The 24,691-nt window shown below is 40.5% G+C and overlaps 1 protein-coding gene across 3 annotated transcripts; it reads right to left on the reverse strand.

The window, feature by feature from the left end:
- Positions 1–610: 610 nt before the first annotated feature.
- On the reverse strand, positions 611–23,234 carry kcp (kielin cysteine rich BMP regulator). 3 transcript variants are annotated; one of them, XM_078948832.1, is made up of 47 exons: positions 23,095–23,234; positions 22,883–23,005; positions 21,094–21,614; positions 20,183–20,255; positions 19,567–19,871; positions 19,296–19,470; positions 17,736–17,809; positions 17,553–17,646; positions 16,595–16,677; positions 16,417–16,510; positions 16,264–16,343; positions 16,090–16,175; positions 15,857–15,947; positions 14,223–14,316; positions 14,047–14,132; positions 13,728–13,821; positions 13,507–13,656; positions 13,328–13,434; positions 13,154–13,247; positions 11,725–11,898; positions 11,560–11,642; positions 11,384–11,477; positions 10,623–10,805; positions 10,371–10,541; positions 10,120–10,293; positions 9,964–10,046; positions 9,809–9,899; positions 9,489–9,571; positions 9,236–9,409; positions 7,945–8,124; positions 7,590–7,854; positions 7,133–7,209; positions 6,962–7,055; positions 6,725–6,898; positions 6,508–6,590; positions 5,104–5,224; positions 4,944–5,026; positions 4,683–4,782; positions 4,503–4,591; positions 3,691–3,793; positions 3,457–3,599; positions 2,978–3,150; positions 2,665–2,776; positions 2,470–2,571; positions 2,224–2,388; positions 1,837–2,137; positions 611–1,185 (listed from the first exon to the last, which is right to left on the reverse strand). In XM_078948832.1, exons 2-47 carry the CDS (start codon positions 22,977–22,979, stop codon positions 965–967), a joined length of 6,294 nt encoding a protein of 2,097 aa, XP_078804958.1. In that variant the 5' UTR covers positions 22,980–23,005; positions 23,095–23,234; the 3' UTR covers positions 611–964. The 3 variants fall into 3 exon arrangements, with proteins under 3 accessions (XP_078804958.1, XP_011474482.1, XP_011474483.1); XM_011476180.4 differs by having other exon boundaries at positions 22,883–23,222; XM_011476181.4 differs by lacking the exons at positions 13,154–13,247; positions 13,328–13,434 and having other exon boundaries at positions 22,883–23,222.
- Positions 23,235–24,691: the final 1,457 nt, after the last annotated feature.

A 24,691-nucleotide genomic window follows, 5' to 3' on the forward strand; every position in this document is an offset into this window, starting at 1 on the left:
GTAGTAGTGAATATGGATGAATGAACTTTCTATGTTTTCATGTGACTGCAGGTTGAGTTAGTAAGGCTTCAGCATAAACTTGTGATATTTATTGTTAGGGTTAGGCTATAATAATCTAAAGGAAAGAATAACACTTGATAAATAAAAAAACACAAAATCACATTTTGCTTCATTTGTTAAACTACAGCTTTGATTCTCTAAATAAACTAGTTTTTAGAGTAATGTTTTAATAAAACACAAACAAATTTTTCTTTTTTTAACCCTTGTGCTATCCTAGGCACTTTAACATTGGGAGTAGGGTCATCTAGACCCACTAGACAGTGCTCTGAACCTTTTTTCTTCAATGATTTGTGAACTTCACTGGTGTCCATGGATTACATGAAATCTTTCCACCTTTATCCACCTTTTTCATGGTAGGGAGAACACGTCAAAGTAAGGGTGGGGTCATCTCAGATAGCACAAGGGATTTTGCAACGAAGCCATGTCTCAACTCAAATTACATATTTGAATTTACTGATGATTAAATCAGATAAGCTTTCCTTTTAGTAAGGACTGATTATAAATTATTTTCAATGGAACAATGTCACACATCAACACAAATGAAGCACGCTTAATCTTGGTAAATGTTTGGTTTTATTTGCAAAAATGGAAAAAGGAGATCTTCCTGAGAGAGTGCTTTTGGCTGCACACACAGCGACATATTGCACATTGCTTATATGAACCTGCATGTAAAACAGAAGCTGCTTCGACTTTCAAAAATGTTGTGACAACAATGAAAAGGCCTTAAACATGTGATGTAGGAAGGAAAATAAAAGTAAACATGTGGAACTAAAATGTATATTGTATAAATATTTCAGTGCTACATACATTTATTTGGCTCTCTTCCACATCTTTAAGGTCCATGTGGAGTCTGTTTTTTTAAATGTAGTGGTACAGTAACACATGTAAATGAGGGATTCAAGAATTACAAATGGCTGCCATGTATAATCTTGGGACACTTTTCAGGCTGGATGCAGTAGTTGTTGTGTAGAATCAAACCAGCGGGACACTGGCAGCCTGGGACGCAGGGCTTGAAACAGTGGCTCTCTATGACCCCAAGTGGTACATCAAGGTTGAAGCAGGTAACTGGACAGGGAGGTCCACATTCGTCAAACACAAAGCCCCTCTCCAGGGGGCAGCCAACAGCTGGAGAACAGAAAAAGAAGTTTAAAAAATGTGAGACGTGGAGAAAGCTGGGACCACAAAAGCTGATTAATTTGCATGAAATGATCAGCCCTAATCTAGGAGTGTGCAATCACAACTCTCCAAGGCGGTTTGTCCCTGCCACACCTACTGCCGACTACCTGAATCAGGTGTTTTCAATCAATAAGAAAGACACAAGGGTGGGTAGAAAGGACTGGCACTGGATAACCCTGCTTTAATCCAAACCCAACATCTGTTCCTTGGGTTGGTCCTTTGCCTTGGGTGAAGGTAAAGATGAGGAATGGGACTTAAATCTGGGTCTGTGATGTCACAGGATTCTGGACATATCAAACCGATATTAAGGTTTTGGATCAAGTTTAGTCAGTTTTTAAGAAATTAAGACACAGAATTCTCTACTTTTAAGAAAATAACCCCTAATAATCAAGGAATGTTTTAACTAGGTGTATATATATATGTATATATATATATCTCTATATATATATCTATATAGATATCTAGATATATAGATATCTAGATAGATATATGCTTTTTTGTCTTTCTTTGGGAAAAAGAACAATGTTTAAAAGACAAAAAGGTTAGTTGTAGCGGTTACACAAAACTACAGGTTATAAATCCGCCTTTTGCTTTACTCACCACAAAGTGATGCGCTTCTCCACTGCAGGATGACTCCAGCCGCCCTGCACTGGCTGGCATAGGCCTCCAGGGTGTCACACAAACACTCGTCAGTGTTGGCCCCACAGGCACAGAGGTCATACACACAGGCACCGTACCACGGTTCAGGAGGTACCACGTGGTGGCAGGGCTTGAAAGCAGCAGACTTCAACACTTTACAGCGGGTGTTAGCACCTTTCTTGGCCTGGAACCCAGCACCCCTACAGGGATCAACATCCTCCCCTGAATGACAGGAGTCGTCAGTCTGGTCTCCGTTTGTCACCTTAAATGATATTTGATATGTGCGCAGTCAAACCGTTAGTGTTCATAAGGCAGGGTGTTGATTGATATCGGTTGTATCAAACGTACCCTCCAGCTATTTCCAAAGTCTGACTCCGATAGACTGAGTCGACCTCCTGGCATTTGTAGATCATCGTGATGATAGTTGTTGAAGTTTCCACAAAGGCCACATGTGTGGCCCTTATAGGAGCCTGGCACGCTCACTTCCAGGTGTGAACGGGGGCTCCACAGCACCTTCGGGTGGAACAATGGCAGTGTAAGAGCGTTACAAAAACACATCCTTTTTTTCAGATGTGAAAGGAAAACAAATATTACCTTCAGTCCAATGTTGGTGTTGAGCAACACAGTCTGGGTTTGTTGTTCTATATAAATGTATGGCTCCATGAGAAACGGCAAAGTCACAACATCGCCATTTACCTGAGAATACAAAAATGGATGAGTGAAAACATACAATAGACCAACTATGCAACCGTCTGAACGGGTTTTTTATAACGCTTATTTCTCACCAACCTTTACAACCCAGTCCTGGAGGAGCTGGACGGCGGTGTCTCCTAAAAACACTGTCACTTCTTTAGTCCAGGACACACCTTTACGTCCACGATCGTCATTTGTCACATGAATGCTTTAAAAAAAAAAAAAGTCAAATTAAAACTTTTTTCCTTTTTCATGTAATGCAAAAAAGGAAATCAAGTTTGTTGTGCTTAATAAAGACACATTCATGTTTTGTATCTTGCACCTGTATGCAGCAGTTAAATCCAACAGCCAGTTCATCAAATATCCGATGAAAGAAAACAATTGATTGTCCTCTAAATCTGTGTTTTACCTGAAGTCACCAGCCTCACAGTCCTTTGCCAGGACATAGGTGCACGTCCCTTGAAAGTGGAACATGCGACCATCAAAAGTGCGGTAATGAGGGTCCCCAAAGGTGATGCATGTAGCCGGACGAGGAATGCAACGAGGACAACACAGACCCGGAGCAACTGCAGGCATCTCATCCTATGAATGAACATGAATGAAGGCTACCTTAATCTGGTTTTTGGATTGTGAGAGATCTTACGGATTGACAAAAATTCACAAAAGATCCACAAATTAATTTTTGAAACAAAAATGTTTTTGCTTCACTTGCACAGCTTCTTAAGGGTGTCAAATAAAACGTTTAAAGGAACCTAGATAGTTCAGAAAACTCTTGAGGTGAAGATTCATTTTTTGATTAATAACATAAATACAGATGTGCAATTCCTAACATTTGCTGCAAACCTGACATGGGAACCAACGGAAAAAAAATCAAACTGACATACTGACCGATGCACATGTGAGAGGGGGGCAGCGTTCACTACGACAGTGCACGTCTCCAGAGACACATGTGCAGCTGGTGCACTCATCCACCTCCCACTGCTCGTCAGAGCGATATGTGGTCCCCTGGTACAAACAGGATACCATGGAGTCTGAAACACAAATGATGCAGATGCAGATAAATTCAGTTTGGTGATAACTTTCAGTAAAATGGGAGAATATTGTATTTGCCGCCTTTGATACCTTGACACTCATAGCAGCATTTGCCTGCAATCTTCACTTGTTGTTGGTTGTTTGGACAAACTACGGGTGAACACTCTTCAATGCTGCACTCAATCTGGCCCAACTGAAGAAACAAGAGACATGAGCATCATATAATCGCTTTTGATGAACATCATCTCTGAAAGCTTCATAGATTTGTCTTCATATTTGTATGATCTTCACTTTAAAAACGAATAAGAATGTTTCACTTTCTTGCATTTTTTTTTTTTTTTTACAAAATCTGCTGCATAACCCAAATAAATTACTGTTCTAAAGATGTTACTGACCTGTAAAAGTAGGTTGAATATTCAAACAAGTGACACCAACACTTTGAAATTATCATTGAATGCTATAAAGCCCCAGAAAAAAAGATTTTACATTTTCTCTTGTTAGATTTACTGACTAGGTTAATAAAAGTGGGCATTCTTCTGTTGTGTGTAAGGAACAGATTGATTTGGCACCTCAGATGACCACCTAACAAACCGCAGAGGTGAAAGAGAGTAGGAATTTGCAGAAAAAAAACAAAAGAAAAAAATATCTGTTGATAATTATTGAAACTATTTCTTATACAATGAGTATTCCAGATTGCTGTATGATTAAAATGCCAAAAATGAGTTATAAAAGCACAAAAAAAGTAAAACAGAAAAACTACATAATTATATCCAATATTGCTTCAGAATACAAAGGAAATCTGGCATTTACATATTATTTGGATTATATCTGTTCCAATTTCCCAGTATTTTTTTTAATGGTCTATGTAATTATTCAAGTAAGCCGATTTATGGTTGACTCACATTACAAGTGCATGTAACACAGTCATCAGAGCTGTCTGTCCAGCTGGCGCCACTCTTTACTCGTCTGTTCTGACCCTCGATGACACATTCTGCAGGGAAGAAAAACCTGTCATTTTAACAAACCAGTTTCGATTACTGGTACTGTTTGGCGAAACACTGAAGGCAAATCCAGCCTTTCACCTTTACACACGGGGCAACATGAATCTTCAGGTGTGAACTGTTCATTAGGAGGGCAGTTTAGGGGTGGGCACATTTGCTGCAGGCAAGTCCATGTCAGGTCCTTTGTGAGAAACAAACACAAAGCGTGTTTAGTCTTGGTGATGAATGTGTGGGGTTCAGCGACAGCTGCTAATGTTTTTAAGGACAAAATATAGGATTTGGAATGTACAGGTGTACTCCTTATAGAGCCCAAGAGGAGGTGGGTTAAAGCTGCCGACTTACCTTGCATTGACAGGTAAAACAGGGGTCATCTGTTGCCAACACCTCATTTCCAATGATTGTGCTTGTGCAGTTGGTAAGAGGCTCTGAACAGACACAAATTTCAGAAGGTCAAGTATTTTTAAGAACAAAGTACTCCAAGCAGCAACGGTGTAGTACTGACGTGCACAGACGGGACAGCACGAGTCTGGTCCATCAAACAGGATGTTGTTTTTGGGACAGTCAACCAAACTGGAACATTGCTTTCGGTAACACTTCAGATGCTGCTTTCCATCTGGCATTACCTAAAATACACACAAACTGGATCAGAACAGCAATCAGAGGTCCTTTTAAAACATTTTTTCTTTGCTTTAATTTATTTGTATCAGCTTTGTTTAAAGTTTGATTTGGTTAAGTTAGCAAAACGTAAATGTTTTAAAAGCAACATTTTTAGGGGTGGATGATGCATTTTAATAACTATTTGATTCATAACATGATTTGTGACTGCTGATACGATGATAGTTGACATTGGTTTATGTTGAATGATCTGATTCACTGACCTAAAAATTGACATCTTTACCCAAAATTCAAACAAGTCTAAGGCACACCTGTGCAATAATCATGCTGTCTAATCAGCATCTTGATATGGCACACCTGTGAGGTGGGATGGATTGTCTTGGCAAAGGGGAAGTGCTCACTATCACAGATTTAGACAGATTTGTGAACAATATTTCAGAGAGCTGGTTATTTTGTGCATGTGGAAAATGTTTCACATCTTTGAGTTCATACCATAAAAAATGGGAGCAATAACAAAAGTGTTGTGTTTATATTTTTGGTCAGTGTATGTCAGGAACTGGTGGTGGGAGACCCAAAATGCAGGAGACCAGGCTTGGTGACAGAAAATAAAACATTTTAATAAACAAACTGAAACATGACAAAACCATGGGGAGCAACAAAAAGGTTGCAAGGCAGAAAAGAGCAGATTACCTGAAAAGAATGAACAGAAACCGAGACACTTTAATAGGCTGAGGGTAATTAACTGAAGTGAAGACAGCTGTGGATCATGAACCTGAAACTGGTGTGACTGACAAAAGGAAACCAAAAACATGAACAAGAACAACTAAACCAAACTAAACCACAATATCCTCACATTTTAGGAGCCTACTGTTTTTTTTCCACATCAAAATAATCCAACGGGAAAATTATTAGAACATTCTAGCACACTGATCTTGATCATTTTTTGATGCCATCACATGTGTGTTTTCCACTGTGATACAGTTCGGTATTTTTTTTTAGATTATTGTAAAATGAACCTTACAGTGTCTGAATCCAAATGGTATTTTATAATATCAATATAATTGATACATTTCATTTTGAAACTAGTTTGTAATGGTGTAGTTTGATTTAAATAATAACTTGCCTCAGGCATATCAATATGGCTAGATTGCAGAAATATAATTTGATTCATCAATTTAGTTGATTACTCGTTACACACCTAAACCTTTTGAATTAAACTTGCTAATTACCTTTGTTAAATCCACATGAGTTCAGTTGTCTACTTAGGTCAAATAATTTTCAAGTGTTTTACCTCACATGTGCAGATCTGACAGGGATCATTGGCAGGATGGAAACTGTCCCCCGGACCGTATACTCTGCCCTCAAAGACACAATCTGCTCAACAAAAAACACAAAAATAAAAGTATAAAAAAACAACAACTCACTGTTGGACTAAAAGCCTCTTTATTTGAGAGGACACATATGGAACATAGTTTTCTTTAAACAGAGAGCTGTGGGAATTTCCTCACCGGCACACACTGGGCAGCACTCCCCGGGCACACTGAGGAAGTTGATGCAAGGGGACAGACAGTGCACTTCGGAGCAGGTGGTCACTCCGTCCACACACTGGCACGACATACAGGGGGTGGAGTCTGCAAACCAGCTGCTGCCCTCTGAGTGCTCCTCACCTCCGTACACACAGCCTGAGAGGGAAAACTCTGTCGGATGCCGGTTATGCTAACAGATGATAAAAAGAGTCAGTTTACCTCGACAGCGAGGACAGCAGGATCCTGGATCAGTGACTTGATGCATACAGGGCAACTCGGGACACTCGGGCGATGAGCACCGCACCTCACCTGCCTGACAGATGAATTCAGCTGAACATTCAAGCACACAAATCAGATTACAGGTTGGAGAGGAGACAGACAGTTGTGAACCTGGCAGGTGCAGACGGTGCAGCGGTCTAAACTCCATGACTGACCATCTGTGAACCTCCGCTCGTTTTGCACACACTCTGAAACCCAGCAGAGAGAAATTTTATACGTTAAAATATATAGAATTTACCAAAATGTTACCTGCTTAGTTTTGTAATCACGTACCACAAATATATTTGAATAATTATGACAAACTATCCTGCAAGTTATTTTGAACTTCTAAGAAAAATCTTTAACCTATGAAACTTTTTATCTGTAGGTTTTAAAAGTAAAAAAAAAATGTGCCTCAGTGTTTTTGAAACATACAAATCGATCTTTGCTTAAAAACATCCATTTATAGATGCATTTAATCGAATATATTATGAAAACTGGAGGTTTCTTTGAGGACAAAGAATTTTGCCATGATTACACAAACTCTATGAAGTGGCAGAAGAATTTCTGGAAGCATTCATAAAAGCACCTGAGCACTCAGGACAACAGTGTCCGGGCCTGACGACGGGGTGAGCGCAGACTGTTGGAGGACAATCGCGTGGCACGCAGGAAACTGTGCCTCTGACACAAGTGCAGCGCCAGCAGGGATCGAACGAGGGTGTGAACGTGTGAGTGTGAGCATGAATGACACCCTCGTAGAGGCAGGAGTCACAGTGGGGGCAGCAGCTGTCTGAAGGGACGGGGTGGGAGCACTGGACTGGACAAGGTCTCCTCTGACAGGTCACCACCTCGTTCTGATCACACAAAAGGACAATGAAAGAGATGTATTATCATTAAATTAGTGAAATGACCTTTCCCAGATTCCTAAGGAAAATCACACTAACCATGCAGGAACATGCCGAACAGGGGTCAGAGGGTGATGTGAAGGTGGAGCCTGATGGATGCTCTTCACCCTGATGCAAACACCTGCCTGTGCAGACGGGGCAGCACTCTCCTGGAAGAGTGACTGGATGCCTGCAAGCAACACTTGGACAAGGTGCACGATCACACACAACACTGCCATCCTGCAAAGAGAAAAAAAAACCAAAGACAATGTCTCAAAACCTTTTTATCTGTGTGTTATGATACTGATACTGTTATGACTATGATACTGTTATGACAAAAAAGGGGAAGGATATATTTTTTAGTTCTTCTCCAGCTTTCCAAATAAAAAAAAGAAAGGTTAAATACATGTTGCATAAAGTTTTAAGTGCTTTATACTGAATTGAAAAACACAAAATTAGATTTGATCCCAAGTATTTAATTTTGTTTTTTATTTAGATTATAAATCCATAATGCCTGAAACTATGTTGATTACAGGTACCACTGAGGATGGTCTGGTACTTTCTTTTTTATCTGGCTTCTAGTAGAAATTTAGAAATATATTTATTTGGTATTTAAATAATTTCTTCTCTTTGTGCTTTTTTTATGTTTTATTCATGGTCAGTTGATTTTGTGACTAACTATTTTTTATCTTTTATTAAGGTCTGCTTATTTATTTATGTCTGCTTTTACTTTGATGCCTTTCACTCTATTTAAAATGTGTTTTATCTCCAGTGTTTTCCTCCACACAGTGACCAACCATTCTCGTAGAACGGGGTCATAGCAGTGGAACCTCCCGGGTCTGGCCGCTTGTTTTTATTAGGGGGTATACCATGGTGGTGTCCTCTGTGATGGTGACTGGGTTGGTCGCCTGCATGGACAGTACCTCGAAATATAATTACTTTACATCAAAATCAATCCAGGTTTCTGTTTTTGTTTTTTAGTTCTGTTTATTGAGTTTTACTCGTGTCATTTTATGTTTCATGATGTTGGGTGCAGGGTTTGGGTGGGTTGAGGGCATTCTATGTTTACCTTTTATTGTTACATGGAAACAAATATTATGAACTCCTAACAAATGTGATAAGTCTCCATTTTTGGATACAGAAAGCAGAAACTCCACATGGACCAAAAACCAAAAACTAAAAATCAGGTCAGAAATGTCTGAAACGTACCAATCTGTATTAAACTATTGAAATAAATTAGAGCTGAATAGAAGGATGTTCAGTCCACTTGAGATTCTCAACCGTTTTAAAACATATAATAATCAACAGAAGATGTTTGACGTGTCTGTCAAATAAATATGTGTAATCATACCAGACAGGAGCAGAGTTCACAGTGATTGTCTGGGTGCTGGAAGCGCTCTCCGTTGAAGCAGTCTCGTCCATCAAAGTTACATCTGTTACACTCTCCACACTGGCACCCATCCAGAGCGGGATGTGGACATGTCACAGCTGGGCATCTTCTCTGCACACACGAGACCTCCCCTCTCTACGAGACGAAATAAAAAACACAGGCGCTTTAATGATTTATCTGGCTTGAGTGCTATCAAGGATGTTATTCCACTTACAGAGCATGTGCAGTCCTGGCAGCCCTCCTCTCCTCCTGAAATGACCTGTCCATCAGCGTAATTCACGCCTTGAAAATTACAACCTGCATGCAAAAAACAAAGATAAAAACATCAGTTTGTGTTGGTTTGGGTAATTTTCTTCATCTACTGCAATACTCAAGGTCATCCCTCAGGGATAAACAGATGACCAAACACAAAACAACTAATAATGCATGGCAGCTGCACACCTGCAGAGCGCAGATCTTTTGAAAAATGCAAAAACCTGCAGCATGATTTACTCTGGACCCAAAATTAAGTTTGGAATTTGGGAATTTGGTTACCGTCACAGACAGGGCAGCCACAGGCATTGACGACCGGATGTGAGCACTGCGGTGTTAAACACGGCCTTCTCGCACACCTCACTGTGCCGCTCTGTAGGACAAACATGCATGTTGAAATAAAAGCATGAAGCATGAAGTCTATGGTGTGAGGGTACCTGACAACTGCATTCAGAGCAGGGGTTTCCTGGATCCGGAATGGACTGTCCACTGACAAGTACTGCACCGTTATAAAAGCAGCCTGATGAACAAAAATAGGTTGAGTGCATTTGTAATCCATACAGTCAAAAAAAGCTGATTTTGATCACACTTACGTTGGCATTCTCCACAGCATTGTCCTGGTGGTTTGTAAGGGTGGCTGCAGTCAGAGTTACAGAGCAATTTGCTGCAGATTACGTCTCCTCCATAACAGTAACACACATTACAGGGGTCTTTGTCATCACTGAACTCTGTGCCATCAAGATATTCATTACCCTGAAAAGTGCAGCCTGCCAGGAAAGGGTTAGGGCGCTCACGCTGTGAACTTTGTCTTTCAAATGTCTCATTTTGCATTTGAGTTCCTCACCCTCACAGGACATGCAGCACTGTCTCTGCACAGGATTTTTACAGCTCAGGGGTGGACAGCGTCTCCTTTCACACTGAACGGAGCCGTCACGACAAACACACAAAGAACATGGGTCTGAGAAGTCCTCCCACGTCTCACCATTTGCTCTCTCTTGTCCATCATGGAAACAGCCTGCATATAAGATTTAACAATTCAATACAAAGCAATACAATGCAAAACTTGCAAATTAAAAAGGTTTTCATTAAGGTGTACCTTCGCAGGTCTGGCAGCACTCTTGTGGGATAGAGTGAGTGCATGGGGCAGAGGGGCAGGGCTTACGGTGACACTGAACTGTCCCATTGTTGCACGCACAGGACCTGCAGTTGTCATTTGGGTGAAAGAACCGCTCCATGTGTCTATAGAACCTTTGCTCAAACTCACAGTCTGCTGGGGGATCTGAGGAAACATTAAAAAAAAAAATTCTCATCTTTATATACACAGTATTTGCTCTGTATTCAAGGGGGTTAGGGACCAGAGACACTCAATACGCAGAATCCGCAAATACGAGGAGCCCCACCCAGCCCCGCCGCAGAAGAATGTCCATTACCAATCCTTACTCATTAAAAACCCTTCTGAAACATTTCTGATGTTTTGTAAAAACTGTATTCTGGAACATGGAAATATTACTCTACATGAATAGGTATTTTGACTCTGTGCCTTAAAACCAGGAGCCCTTGCTTCCTGCTTCATCGGTTCAGTGCGAGAGGTCCTGCAGCAGGATTTAGCGTTGGTATGGCACGTCAGTCTGCCAGCACTGTGTTTTGAGCATCACTTCTTCCGGTTTCATCCATCATTCATTCTCCTTAATGACAATCATTCTCTGCGATTATCTACCACAGGGTATCAGAATATTTTTCTGGCCGCCTCTGAGTCAGAATGATGTCGATTCAGGAACTAGTGGAACCAGCTGTTGGGGGCCAATGGGCCTCCTACAAGCATCTTGAGCTGTCTGAGTTTTTTGTGATGAATCATACCTGGACACTGGGGGCAGCAGTCTCCAGGTATCACATTCTGGTTGGAGCATGTCAGCGGTTGACACCTTCTCTTTAGACACTGGATGTTTCCATTCTTTAACAAACAAAACAAAAACATAAATAAGAGCTTGATTAACCACAGACTACAAAAGCAGAGTGAAGGTGTTCATTCTCACTATGCAGCTGCACGTCCTGCACGGGTCAGTGGGATGGGGAAACTCATTTCCATTCGGATACTCTTTCCCAGCGTAGTTGCACCCTAACAGGTAGAACATTGAGTTTTTGTCAAATTTCTCTTTAGCTTTACTTGCTCCCCTGATGGTGGTCTTTCCCTTTCTCACCGTTGCAGTTGTTTTGACAGCACGTCCCGGGCAGAGGAGCATTGCAGCGAGGATGAGGGCACTGTGCTTGGTGGCAGTCAATCCTTCCACTCTGACATCTACATTCCTCACACACACTCACAGGATTTGGGAAAGCCTCTCCATCCACAAAAACGCGGTTTTCAAAAGCACAGTCTGGCAATGATTAAAGATATATATTCTGTACTTCAGTATGGTATCAAAAGAAGGTAGGCGAGTTCAGTCAAGTTTGGGAACAGGAACACACATCAACCATCTGACAAGCTTGTCTTCTCTTCTTTGGAGTTTGAAGGCAATTGTTGACCCTCAATTGTTAGAAGCTATTCCTATTACTTCACAAGTCTATTTAAACTGAGCCAAGCCAAACAGTACTGTTTGACTTCAATCTAAACCCCAACTCCACCTCTTGTGTTTTCCATTCTTTAATCTCACTCATGATAGAGAACCTTTTAACTGTTCGTGTTCTTGGTTTTTCAGACTTCAGTTTATGCTGTGTTCAATGGTAACATTTTTCTAGCATGTCTTTGGTCTTCTCCAGGGTCTCTACACAGTGGGACATGCCTGGAATACCTCCCCAGGGAGGCATCCATAAGGCATTTAGACTAGATGCCTGAGTCACCTTAACCTTCTCAATGCGGAGATGCAGCAGCTTTACTCCAAGCTCTCTCCTGGTAATCGAGCTCTCCACCGTATCTCTAAGGGAGCGCCCAGCCACCCTATGGAGGAAGCTCATTTTGGCTGCTTGTATCTGGGACTTCTTTCCTTCACACGTAACCCAGAACTATGACCATGGGTAAGTCTGCCACTGGATTGGCAGACTAGATTGGCAGACTGTCCTCAACCATTACGCAATGCTGCAGACATGTGACAGCCCAAAAATGTCCTACAGTATCCAGAGTTTGGAGGGATTTGAAGCGGACTTATTCCTCCCAAGGTGCCTTGCCACCGAGGAGATCTACCACTACCTATGTGAGTTTAGCCCAAGTGATGGACAAACCCAGCCATTTTGTTTCAGTTAATTTATCCTGTCTATTTACATTTATGGATTTCAGTTCATTCTTTATGCCAGTGTCCTCCACTCATAAACCTGTCTACTCCATACCGCTTATCTTTGCCCTCTCCTCCCTTTATCTTTTATGTACGCAAACCCAAACATTCGTCTCAACCATTATCTAGTCCTGTTACTCATCCCTTCTCTGCATCTTTTATTCCTTTAGTCTGTATTCTATCTTTATCTGCCCATTCTATATTCCCTTTCCTTCATCTCTTCTATCTTCTGCCTTCATCTCTTCTATCTTCTGACTTAAATTTCAAGACATGACATGGTAATTCCACTCTCAACCTTCAACATTGCTATTGTCTGCAAGATACCCAGACAGCCTATATGTAATGCTGTCTGAGCTCCACCTACGTGGACACTGTGGGCAGCACTCTCCAGGGGGTGTGTAGGGGTTGGAGCAGTTGGTGGATGGACAGACTTGTCTTTCACACTCAACGGTACCATGCTGAGGAGATAATCCAGTCAGTAGAGTCAGCAGGTGTGAACCACCTCTTGTAGAGTGGTTGTGGTCAGAGGCGCTCTCACCAGACACATGCAGATGTGACAAGGCTGGTCAGGGGTGGTAAACCTCTGGCCGTTGTTGTAGATTCGATTGTTGTAAGTGCAGCTTTCACACACTTCACAGCATGATCCTAAAGGGAACGAAAAGTTGGCTACATGTTTATCTGTGCCCAAGCAAATCTTTCTCACCCTCACACTCATACCAGTAGGTTTGGTAGGATGCTGACAACGAGTGGGAGGACACTGTGTGCGTGCGCACAACACCTCTCCATTCACACAGGTGCAGGTGGAGCATGGGCCATCAGGGTGCCAGCTGGAGCCTTCTTCATATTCCACCCCCTCCAGTACACAAGCTAGAAGAAGGCAACATTTTAAAGATGGAATTAAGTCTTGATGTCCACCTGTGTGCGTGTTTTTGTTGTACCTTTGCAGAACGGACAGCAGCGGCGTGGGTCTTTAATAGGATTGGTGCACTGAACTTGATGGCATTTCTCCTCATGGCAGATTACATTCCCAGCCTAACTCAGAGACATACATGACCTGTTCCTTTAGAAATTATGTGTTTTTGCGAATAACATGAATGTGTGGCTGAAGTTTTGCACACTCTCATTACATCCTCAACAGCACTGTGATTATAGAATGTTATAATTAAAACCAATATTTTAAAACTCATCTTTGGAAATATGGTGTTAACAAATTTCTACATCTGTAGGCCCCTTTCTGAGTGCATTGCACAAACTTGCCTTACACCTGCACTGCAGGCAGGGTCCACTCCCAGCAGGAGCAAAAACCTTTCCATCAGCATACACTCTCTGTTCGTACTCACAATCTGTGGGAAAAACAAACCACAACTTCTGTTAAGTAGTTTCACATTGTGAAAATAAAAGTCTGCATCAAAGCAGCGTTTTTCAACACAGACCTTTGCATGTGGGACAACACTCTCCCCTCTGCTTAGCTGGGTTTTGACACCGTGGTGCAGGGCATGAGGCCTGTGCACACAACACTTTACCAGCCTAAACAAAGAGATGAGATGATGATTAAATATATAAAATAGTCATAACAAATATCATATTACTTTTAAAAGTACAGTAAAAGACATGTTTAGGTAAGAATAATTATAAAATAGGTTCTGATATTTTTTATGCTGCTATCATAGAGGAGAAAATAAAAATAATATGTCAAACAATCAAACTGAATTTTTACAAATGTCAATAAAAAAAACTAATATTAATTTAAGTAAAATAATATAAATTACTAAAGTTAAAATAATTATATTTTTATCATTGGGAGAAAATTAATCACAATAGAGAAAAATCGCCTTTAAGTTTTGGACTTGGCTGTTGGCTGCTGAAGAATATTTAAAAGCGTGCAAAAGCTGGTTCCAGCGGTTTCTAAATTGCCGCCAACAGAAGTTTGTGCTCCTGCCTGAAGAAATGACATCAATCTGACTCAGAAGCAGCCGGGAAATATCCTGATACACTGAGGAAGATAATCTCTGAGAATGATTATCATCCGTATCATCCAAGATTAATGAAGATGAAGAAGATGCCCTCTCGTACTTAACTGATGAAGGAAGAAGCACGGGCTTCTGGTTTTAGGGAACAGGAGACAGAGTGACACTCACAATGTGCATTATAAAGTACGCTACCCAACCTGAACAAAAAACAAAAAACTCTTTATGTTGAGCAATATTCCAATGTTCTTTAATAAACTTTTTACAAAGCATCAGAAATGTTTCAGAAATCTTTTTGATGAGTAGAGAATGGTGACAGACATTTTTCGGCCATGGAGGTGGGTGTTTCTTTTTTGCGTATTCAGTCCCTAACTCCCTCAAACACGGCGTACTTGTGTCAAAATCAAAATGGGTCTTTTAACCCATTTTGATTTTTTCTTATATTAAAACAGATACCTAAAAATTGAATCTAGATACATATATGACAGGGTTTTTGAAAAGCTCTTTGTAGTACATAGTTATTACTCCAAGAAGTTCAGAACCAAAAAAACTCTAAAATGTTTTTTTTCTTTTAAAGTAAGAAAAAGAGCACATGCTGGCCCTGATAGAAGAATACCAACTATCAAAAGTGCAATAAACTGAGCACAAAGGGTAAAAAGTACAACTTGGTGAATAAAAATAAACAGCACCTAAAGTTTAAAATCAGTTACCATCAATAAACTAATTAAAAGATTTTGCTAAGCTAAACACTTTCTTTGATTTGAACCAAAATTAGTTTTAATGTGTTTATTTTTGTTATTGTATGTATTTTTTTAGATTGTGGAGGTTTATTTGAATATACCTCAGTTATGTGCATGTATTAGCTTCAACGCATGCAATGTAAGTTACGTATGACACCCACACATTGACCTTGTATTATCATCCACACGCCCCTCCCTCGTCCTGTCCGAGCGGCTAAAACTCAACAGAGTTCACATCTGTTACTAAAGTGTATGTAAGTATGTATTAATCACTCAAAGAGTAACAAACAACCCTGTTTGAAAAACCAAAACATGTCCATCACAAGAGGCAAAAATAAGGATGCTCCCATAATTACTCACAGAGCACTGGCAGTGAAGACAGGGGTCTGTCCTGGATGAGAACCTCTGTCCATCCACAAACACCTCCGATTCAAATTCGCACTGCTCACACCTACAGATCCCATGACATGAACTGTTAAGGTGGACAAAGGATTTGTGGGAAATAATATTTTACACGTGTGCTAGTTGAACGCTGAGGATCAGTGGGAGAAAGCGTGAAGAAAAAAAAGGAAGAGGTCATGCAAGCTTGTTACCGGGGGCAACATTCTCCAGAATGATGAACGGGGTTGCGACAAAACACTGCAGGACAAGAAATCGCAGAGCACACCACATTTCCATTCTAAAAGACACAGATCACCAGGAAATGGATATTTAATCTTCATTCATTTATTAAAAAAGCTATAATTTACAAATCGTAACGGACATACCTCACATGTACACTCCTGACAGCGGTCTCCAGATGGAACAACAGCTCCATTGGGGAAATTATGTCCATTTACACCACAGTCTACAAAACAAGAACACACTATGTGCCTCCTCGATCCATTAAGACGTGCAGCAAAAGCACACAAAATTCCCACCATGACAAACTGGACAGCAGCTGTTGGGTGGAGGAGTAACAGGGTATTCACATGCGGTGTTGCATTTCTCCCTTTCGCAGTGAACTTGACCTTCCTGTTGAATGAGGAGAACTGTCACTGCAGACAAACTTGGAGACATAATGAAAATGTGCTTCATTTGATTCTAGATTTAACCCACCAAACAGGAGCAGACATCACAAGGACTTTCCGCTGACCTCCACCTGGCTCCATTCTCATACCACACACCAGAATGGGTGCAACCTGAGAAGACATGCTGCAGTTTTTGCTCCAACTTTAAAAGCAGAAAACAATTTAACCCCATGACACCTAAATTTATTTCCAGCTATGAAAAAAACATCACTTGTGTTTTTGCTTTTATTCATTCATTCATCTACTAAGCTGCTTTGTCCCTTTCGGGGTCACGGGGCTGCCTGAACCTATCCCGGCCACTTGTGGGCGAAGGCAGGGGACATCCTGGACAGGTCGCCAGTCCGTCGCAGGGTGTTTTTGCTTTTATGTAGATACTAAATAAAGGCCATTTTGGAGCCAAAGTGGTTTGATGCATATTTGCATCAGTGGGCATAAAATCTGTTCATATATGAATTAAAAAAAAAAAAAAACTTTCCCTACATTTGTGGTTACTATGGTGCTTTTTATATCTCTACATACGCGACTACTCGAATTATAAAATGCATACACCTGTGTCCAAGTTTGTACATTTTTTTTAAGTGTCTATAGTGAGACAATAAATGCTTTTGACCAAATGTAATGGTGCTCTTTTATCTATTGATATTTCTTCCTATTTCTTGTGTCTATGTTTCAGATTGTTTCAACAATTCAGTTGAAACAATCTTCTTCTAAATAGTGCTAAAGTTTTTTTAGAGCTTTAAAAAAAAATACCTGCCGTGTGATTTAATTTAAATAATGTGAAATTGAAACGCAGAACCTAAAGCCCAGCATTTTATGCCTACTGTTTTTTTCTCCCCTGAAAATCAGCTGATGGAAAAGACAGTAAAAATTCTCCACACTCTTGGTGCTTTGACGCTTTGAACAGTTTTAATTGTGTATTTAAAGTTATGTCGTGTCAAAGGAAGTGTTACTGTGCAATGTTTTCTTTTATGTATTTGTGTTTTCACCTCTGCATTGCTGGCAGCAATCTCCAGGTACAGTTTCTTGGGATGTACAGCCACGAGGAGGACAAGGCAAAGGAGTGCAGACTCTGTTTTCATCCTAGAAGAAAGAGAAAAGGACGAAGAAAAGGAAAGTCAAAATAAAGATGTGTGTTTGTGCTTTGTTGAAGCTCAACCTCAGATACAAACCTCACATGTACAGGTCTGACAGCCGTCCAGAGTACTGTAGGACACATTATAAACTCTGCCATCCGACTCGCACCCTGAAAATGAAACCAAACATTCCCGTCCTTATTTTGCATTTATTGACCTAGTTTACAACACCCGATTGTGGAGTGGACATATGGATGTACACACTGGATGAGAACTCAAGAGTAATCTGGCCATCAATCATATGTTATATTTTCGTCACTCTCTTAGCTGTTAGGAAACATCCTGATCTAGATTATTTCTTCTTATGAATGAACATGCTCTGAGGCACAATTCTGCAGGTTTTGTTTATGAACTCTAGCCATTCCCATGAGTGGGAGGGCTCACTCAAAAGTTACAAAAAAGGTAAACTAACTAGATCAGACTGTTTTTTCTTGTAAAGTTTCCTTTGACAGGAGATCTAATAATTACACCAACAGCTTTCTGTTATGCAGTTAGCTAAATTATTCTAAAAATTAAAAAAAATACATCAGTTACACATATAGTTTAGGTGAATCACTTGGACACGGAGTCATTATTTTGTTCACCGTGGATGTTTTATCTCAAAATGACTTTAATTGCAACTCTCCAAAGGACAGAGATAATGTGTTTGTATGAGACAGAGAGAGATAATCACAGGCTGAGAAACTGACTAGTTAGGCTGCCTACTGTGCTGGCAGCCAAGAGCATTTCCTCTTCCAAACCGAGCATGCATGAGATCAAAGTGTGTCTGAGTGGGAATCTGTGAGGCTGCAGCAACGTGGTGCCGCTGAAGTCTCTAGACCGCCATTATGAAATAAGAAAGAAAAATATTGGAAAAAATAACTTAAAAATGCAGCGTTGACCTACACAGTCATTTTGAGTCAGATTATAATCCACATTCTCTTTTCTGAATGCTACAGGCAGATGTTATAGTTTTTCATCCCACCATTGGAACAGTTTAATACAGTTATGTACAAAATTGAAAAACGTAATTGCATTTATTAAAAGTTACTAAACAACATTGTACTATCTGTTTTAAGAAATACAGGAGTAAAAGCCCTACACAGATCAAGAGAAAAGAAAATGATAAAAAAAATATTCAGAAAAACAAATATTTTTAAATTAAAGTGTGAAAAAAACACATCCCATTTATCTGGATTATTCTCTAAAAGGTTTATTCATTACTAAAGTCTCCTTAAAATGTGTTTCACTAATATTTTTTAAAGGATTTTTATTATTTACTCACTAACCAACAAAAAGTGTAAAACGATAACTGGTGTAAACAGTTTTCCAACATGGAATATGTAGATCATGCTTTAAGAAATTTTTTTTTATTGTAAATCTACCCTGATATGATCAGTGCTTGATCTTTAAGTTGTTTTTGAGAAACGAAGCAAAAAACGGTGCAGGTCAAAGAACAGGTCAAAAGCAAACATGGCCCCACATTATGGAGAACAACCTGCTTAAATAAGGAGCTTCTGCAAACCAGCTGAACGTTTCTAAATGTTGCCGATTCTGTCAAAAGTTTAAAGATTTTTGAAAAATTTCAAAAGCAAACAATGCAAGAAGCTGAGTCACCTCCTGTTCTGATGTGAGTCTGACATGTGACCTTTCCAGATGAGCACAAACACATGGTGTTGAGGTCAGTGTGCCAGCGCTGGCCCTCCTGCACTTCACGGCCGTCCCACACACACCGCCTTTTCACACACTCACATCCTTCCAGATATTCTACGCGCGCCTGCAGATTTGAGTTCTGACACAAAGAGAAACGATTGATCAAGAGTCAAAAAGATGTCCAATCCTTTTTCATCATGTTAGGATTAATGAAGCCAAACATCTTATTTACTACCTGAACTTTGAGCATGTCAAAAATTTGAGCCATCTCTTCCAGCTTCTTCTCCAGCTTGCTCAGTCTGTCACTTGTCTGCTCCTGAGAGGCAGATTTCACCCCTTGAGGAGACCCTGGAGGCCCCAGAATGGCACCTCTCTGCAGCTGATCGCTCTGCATGTCCTTGGGATTAGGGTTGGTTTGCTCCAGCAGCTTGTGGTTTGTTTGACGTTTACTGGATGGAGAATCATGATGAGGTGTTTGACTGCTGTCAGTCTGAACATTAGGACCATGTATGTCTGTGTACTGAGAGGTAGGGAGGTCATCTGGAAAAAAACAAGGCAGCTGGTGAAAAGGAGGGGTGGTGGTGAGACTGAATCCTTTTTATAAATGGATGACAGCATAACTCTGGATCTTCAGCTAAGATCCTAGAAAGAAACAGACGCACACTGAGGAACATTTTTATGCCTGAGGCCCACAGCTATGGAGGAACCACTGTTAACTCATGTGAGATCTTACTACTTATGACTGTGGGTGTAAGTAGAGTGACACAAACAAACTTACTTGGTCTTTGCAACATAATTTACAGGAAATTTCTCAATAAAAGGTTTTTAGGGAAATTGTTGCTTTCTTTCACCTGTAATGTTGTCACATCTCCATGGACGTCTTAAATAAGGATGCAACGATAACTCAGCTGTCTTCACATAGCCCTGAGAACAGAAATAAGACACGCACAAACATAATTGATGCAGAACAAGTGGGATATTTGTGCAGCTTCATGCAGCAGAATTCTTCTGGCTTGCTTTATCGGTATTAAATTTCCATGCAACTGACAACATGCTTCAAAATCTTCTTATGTTTGCTTTTAAAGTCCTGCTCCAATGAACATTTTTTGGTGTTTTAACATGTTCTTGTGGCATTTCTTTTGATGATGGAGGACATATATGAATAAAAATGAAGGTTATAATTAGATTTCTGAGTATTTTTTTTTTCAAATTGTTGTGAATCAGGAGTAGACGAAAAAATGCAGTTGGCAAAAGCTTTTAGCTATGACGAGGAAGCTACAATCAGCGGGCCACAAACTCCCTGCTCTGCTCCATCCACACAAGATCCATGTACATATTCATCTTTCTCGTCTGAGCTGGCATCTGACTCTAAACTGTACGGCTGGATAGCAGCGATACTGCTCGCCATTTTTGTTATACGTAGAATGTTAGGTTGGGGTTGTGAGGGGATCTAAGCATGCAGGAGAGAGTGCACACAGTTAGATGATGGGAAGTGGGGGCAGGGTTACTCCACCCCAACAGTCCTGTCCACAACTCAGAGGTTAATTTCTGAGGAACTACTGCAGCTCTGCAAAAAACATGTCTTAGGAAGCAGGTTTTTTGATTGTGGATAAAAACAGCATAATCATCATTCCAAGACCACTGGGAATGCTTAATCAAAAGATGATTTAAGTGGGACTTGAAAGGCCTAATAGCTCCTTACAGATCAGTCAATTCAGTGCTGAAGTATAAAAAGTAAACATTTTTTGTACATAAAACTTACATTGAATTTACTGTCTTTTTCCCCTGGAGTGCTGCCAAGAGCGATGATAACATCTTGAGGAATTTCAATCCGGTTTTCGTTTCTGAGGGTTAAAACAGCAGCCTCCTGACAGTCTACAAAAAACGCCACCTTATTGGGCTCCAGGCTCACAGCGAGGTGTACCCATTCCCCCCCAGAGAAAGGATTTGGGCCAGGATAGAGAAAGCTGACCGGAGGTGTTCCATGAGCCTGGTAGTCTATGTGCAGGGTGTCACTGAGTGTGGAGGAGATGATTTGGAGGATAGGTGAAGACACAGAGGAAAGAGAAAAAATGGTGGCGTTGGATCCAGATGCTTGTCGCCCCACAAAATGTACCCCCATGTTACCCTGAAAAGTGGAATGCAGGAAGTGGGAGTATTCTTGCGGGAGCGCCAGATAAGCTGTTCTGGAGCGGACTTTGTACATCACACTGTTGGCACCCTGCAGTTTGGACACACCACTTCTGTGCTGGGACATATTTAGGGCTGCCAGGAGGTCAGTCACTGAAGAAAGAGATGGAACAAAAGGTCAAACATGAATTACCACAATCAGACTAGCACTCTTTGAATTTACAAAAGTGCCTCTTCTCAATCAGGCATGATGATGAAGTGATTACTTTGCCCTATCTTGCAGTGACAAGCTCTGGACACCTCTTAGTTGATGTTAAGATCACAATTTGAACACTGTGTTATTCTGGAGGCAAGAACTGACTGCTACAGGACGGTAAAAATAGAGAAAAATTGGGTCAGCCGAAAAGCTAAAGCGAAACAGCAAGATCTACATCAAAACGGCTAAAACAAGAATGGGAAGATGCAATCAAAACACACATTTCAGCTATAATTACTGCCAGACAGTCCTAAGAGATCTGTAAACAAAAAGCAATAACCCCTATGGACTGAAGAGATGTTTTTTTTTTTTTTGGGGGGGGGGGGGGGGGGGGGGGTCTGCCTCTGCTTTCATAGTGATATGACAGACTGATAAAGCCATCAAATCTGTCTTACATCTCACTTCTGGGAATGAATAAATGAACACTTTCAAGTTGGATCTAAATCGCATCAATGAAGTGCTAAGGCAATGAACTACTTATTAGTTGCTGTGGTAAAATAGTATATTTGTTGTTTTTATATGTGTATTAGGGATTCGACGATTCTCGGTTGAAAACCGGACTGTATGTTACACCATTAAACCAAATTGTTTGGAAAGAAAATCATGGAATCCCTACTGTATGCCCGCATTTTTATGTTGAAAGTGTCAAACAAGTTCTGTGCTAAATTAAAGAATTTTTTTTTTTTTTTAATTATTATTTTTATTACATCAAACCAGGCTATGTATGAGCCAACTGAAGGATTTTTTTCTTTATTAGTACTTGCTTATTAGCACATTTCATATATATATATATATATATATACAATTGAATATTTGGATTTTCTGACGAAGAACACTACATTTTAGTTAGGGGGAAAAATGTAACTTCCTCTACATCCTATAGGCAGATGCATTAAATGTAACTTTTTAAATAAAATATAAAACCATAGTGCAAGAAATATTCATACTTATTTGAACTTTTTTTTGTATTTGCAAGTTAATTCATACTTTTATGCCAACAGTTGTAAACATCAAAAAATCTATTTTCTGCCTTTTCATCAATTTTTTTTCTTTCTTCAAATTGACAGCTTCCATTTAGAATGAGTTGCTGCGCGTTTGTTGTAATTTAAAGTTTGAGGCGCTTGTTATAAATGTTATTGTCATCTGAAAACTGTGAGAATCTCACCTTGATTTGAAGCAGAGAGTCCGCGCAGACACATCGCAGACACCCAGAAAAAGGACACCTCCAGCAGCACTGCTATCCTCACTTTCCCGCCCTCCATTCCAGAGGGACAAATGCAGGCAGTTTCTGCAGAAAGGACTGGAGTTAACAGTCTTCTAGAGAGGATCTGATGCCATGGACTTCCAGACTTCCCTTCTCCTCTCCGGAGCGCTCACATGGGAAACATGAAACATCTGGATGCAGGCAGGCAGGCAGGGCGTCACTCTCAGTCTGCAGTCACCCTCGGGGGCCTGAGCCTCTCCACTCGGGAATGAACTCCACATCCCTTGTTTGTTGGACATCCGCCCTTTGCAAGAGAAGAGGAGACGAGAGAAGAGATATGCAAAACAAAACTTAAAGTTTAGAATCAGAGCTTCTGTCACTGACCCCCCCCCCCCTCTTAGCCCCCCCACCCCCCCCACCCACACACACACACACACAACTCCACCAAGAAACAGGACCCTCTCTTCTCTGTTGTTCAGTTCTAGTGTTGTTTTTCCCAAAGAATTCCCATCTTGGAAATCTGAGAAAACCTGGTCTGGAGACTGGAGGGGAGCCATGATAAAGGAACAGAAGGGCTGCCTGTTTAGTGCACGTGTGTACAAACTGGAAAAAAATAATTGTGTGTGTGTGTAGAGGGTTGTGTGTGTTTTTTTTTCCAGTGCACATCCAACTGTGCACCCCCCTTCATCTGTGTCTCCCATCCCCTCTCAGTCATTGTTGTCCTTATCTTTTCTGCTGTTTATTGGTGTGTGGTCTCAGCAGTTTGCTTTAACATGAACTTCTGTGACTCCATCCAAATCTTAAGAGCATTATGGGATGTTTGTGAATGGAAGGGATTACAGGGGAGGCGGTCGTTGACTTTCTGTGCTCATCTGCTGCCGTGTTGGTCCAGAAAAACTAATTTGAACGGTTCTTCAGTGTGGTTCATCGGTGTTATCTTGCAGAATGATGAGAAGTGAATAAGAGGAAAGGGATTGCAAGCTTTTTTATTTTACAGTAGCAGGCCATTAACTGAATGAAATGAGAATAAATAAATTACTTCTTCATCAAAAGGAAAGGTTTAAAACAACTTTTATAGTCTAAAGTAAAACAGATGCAAGAAAGCAAAAGTACCTTGGAACAAAGTAGTTACCCTTGAAGAAAAAGAGGTGTAACGTTGGACATCTTTCAGTTACCTCTGCTGACATCTAGTGGTCATGTTGCATCATAGGCGCAAAGTGTTTAGTTTTGTTTTCCTCAGCTTTTGTTTGTGAACATGGAGAAATATGAAAAGAAATCCTAACTGCAATCCTAAAATATAGACTGTTTTTTCCACCACATCCCGAATACACACTTGTGTTTCTGTCTCAAAGCCGAAAAGAGTAGAAAAGAATCCTACATGCTTTGCATCAACCAAAACATCTTCAAGAAGCCGGATAAGAGACTGTTATCACAGGAGGTCCAAAGAAATGCGCAGAGAGATTTCTTTGCTTAGTGTTTGCATGCTTGAGCATGCTGTGACAAGTAAAGGGATGTGGGTTAATCTTCACAAGATAAGCGGCCGACAATTGATAGCTAATCCCTTGTCAAGCCCCATTAGTTGGCAACACATTGGTAATTGAACAAATCCAACTGGCTCTCACATGAAGTTAAATAAATCCAAAGATTTTGGTAGAAGTTTTTTCTAAAAATACAATTTCTTCAAGGCAGTGGGAAGTGTTCATACGTCAATCTCCTTAAAAAGATTAGGTGACTGAATCGAAGCAAATCCCTTCGTTTCACCTGTGACAT

This window comes from Oryzias latipes, chromosome 6 (assembly GCF_053564925.1).
Source record: "Oryzias latipes strain Hd-rR chromosome 6, Olatipes_Hd-rR_3.1".
Classification (NCBI taxonomy): Eukaryota; Metazoa; Chordata; class Actinopteri; order Beloniformes; family Adrianichthyidae; genus Oryzias; species Oryzias latipes.

What these genes read in the sequence shown, in the direction of transcription:
- kcp (XM_078948832.1), bottom strand. Translation starts at nt 22,979, where the DNA reads ATGGAGGGCGGGAAAGTGAGGATAGCAGTGCTGCTGGAGGTGTCCTTT. An exon ending in GTTCGGCATGTTCCTGCATG is followed by an intron (nt 7,855 to 7,944) that starts GTTAGTGTGATT and finishes TTGTGTGATCAG; the next exon opens with AACGAGGTGGTGACCTGTCA. An exon ending in ACACCAACATTGGACTGAAG is followed by an intron (nt 2,389 to 2,469) that starts GTAATATTTGTT and finishes TTCCACCCGAAG; the next exon opens with GTGCTGTGGAGCCCCCGTTC.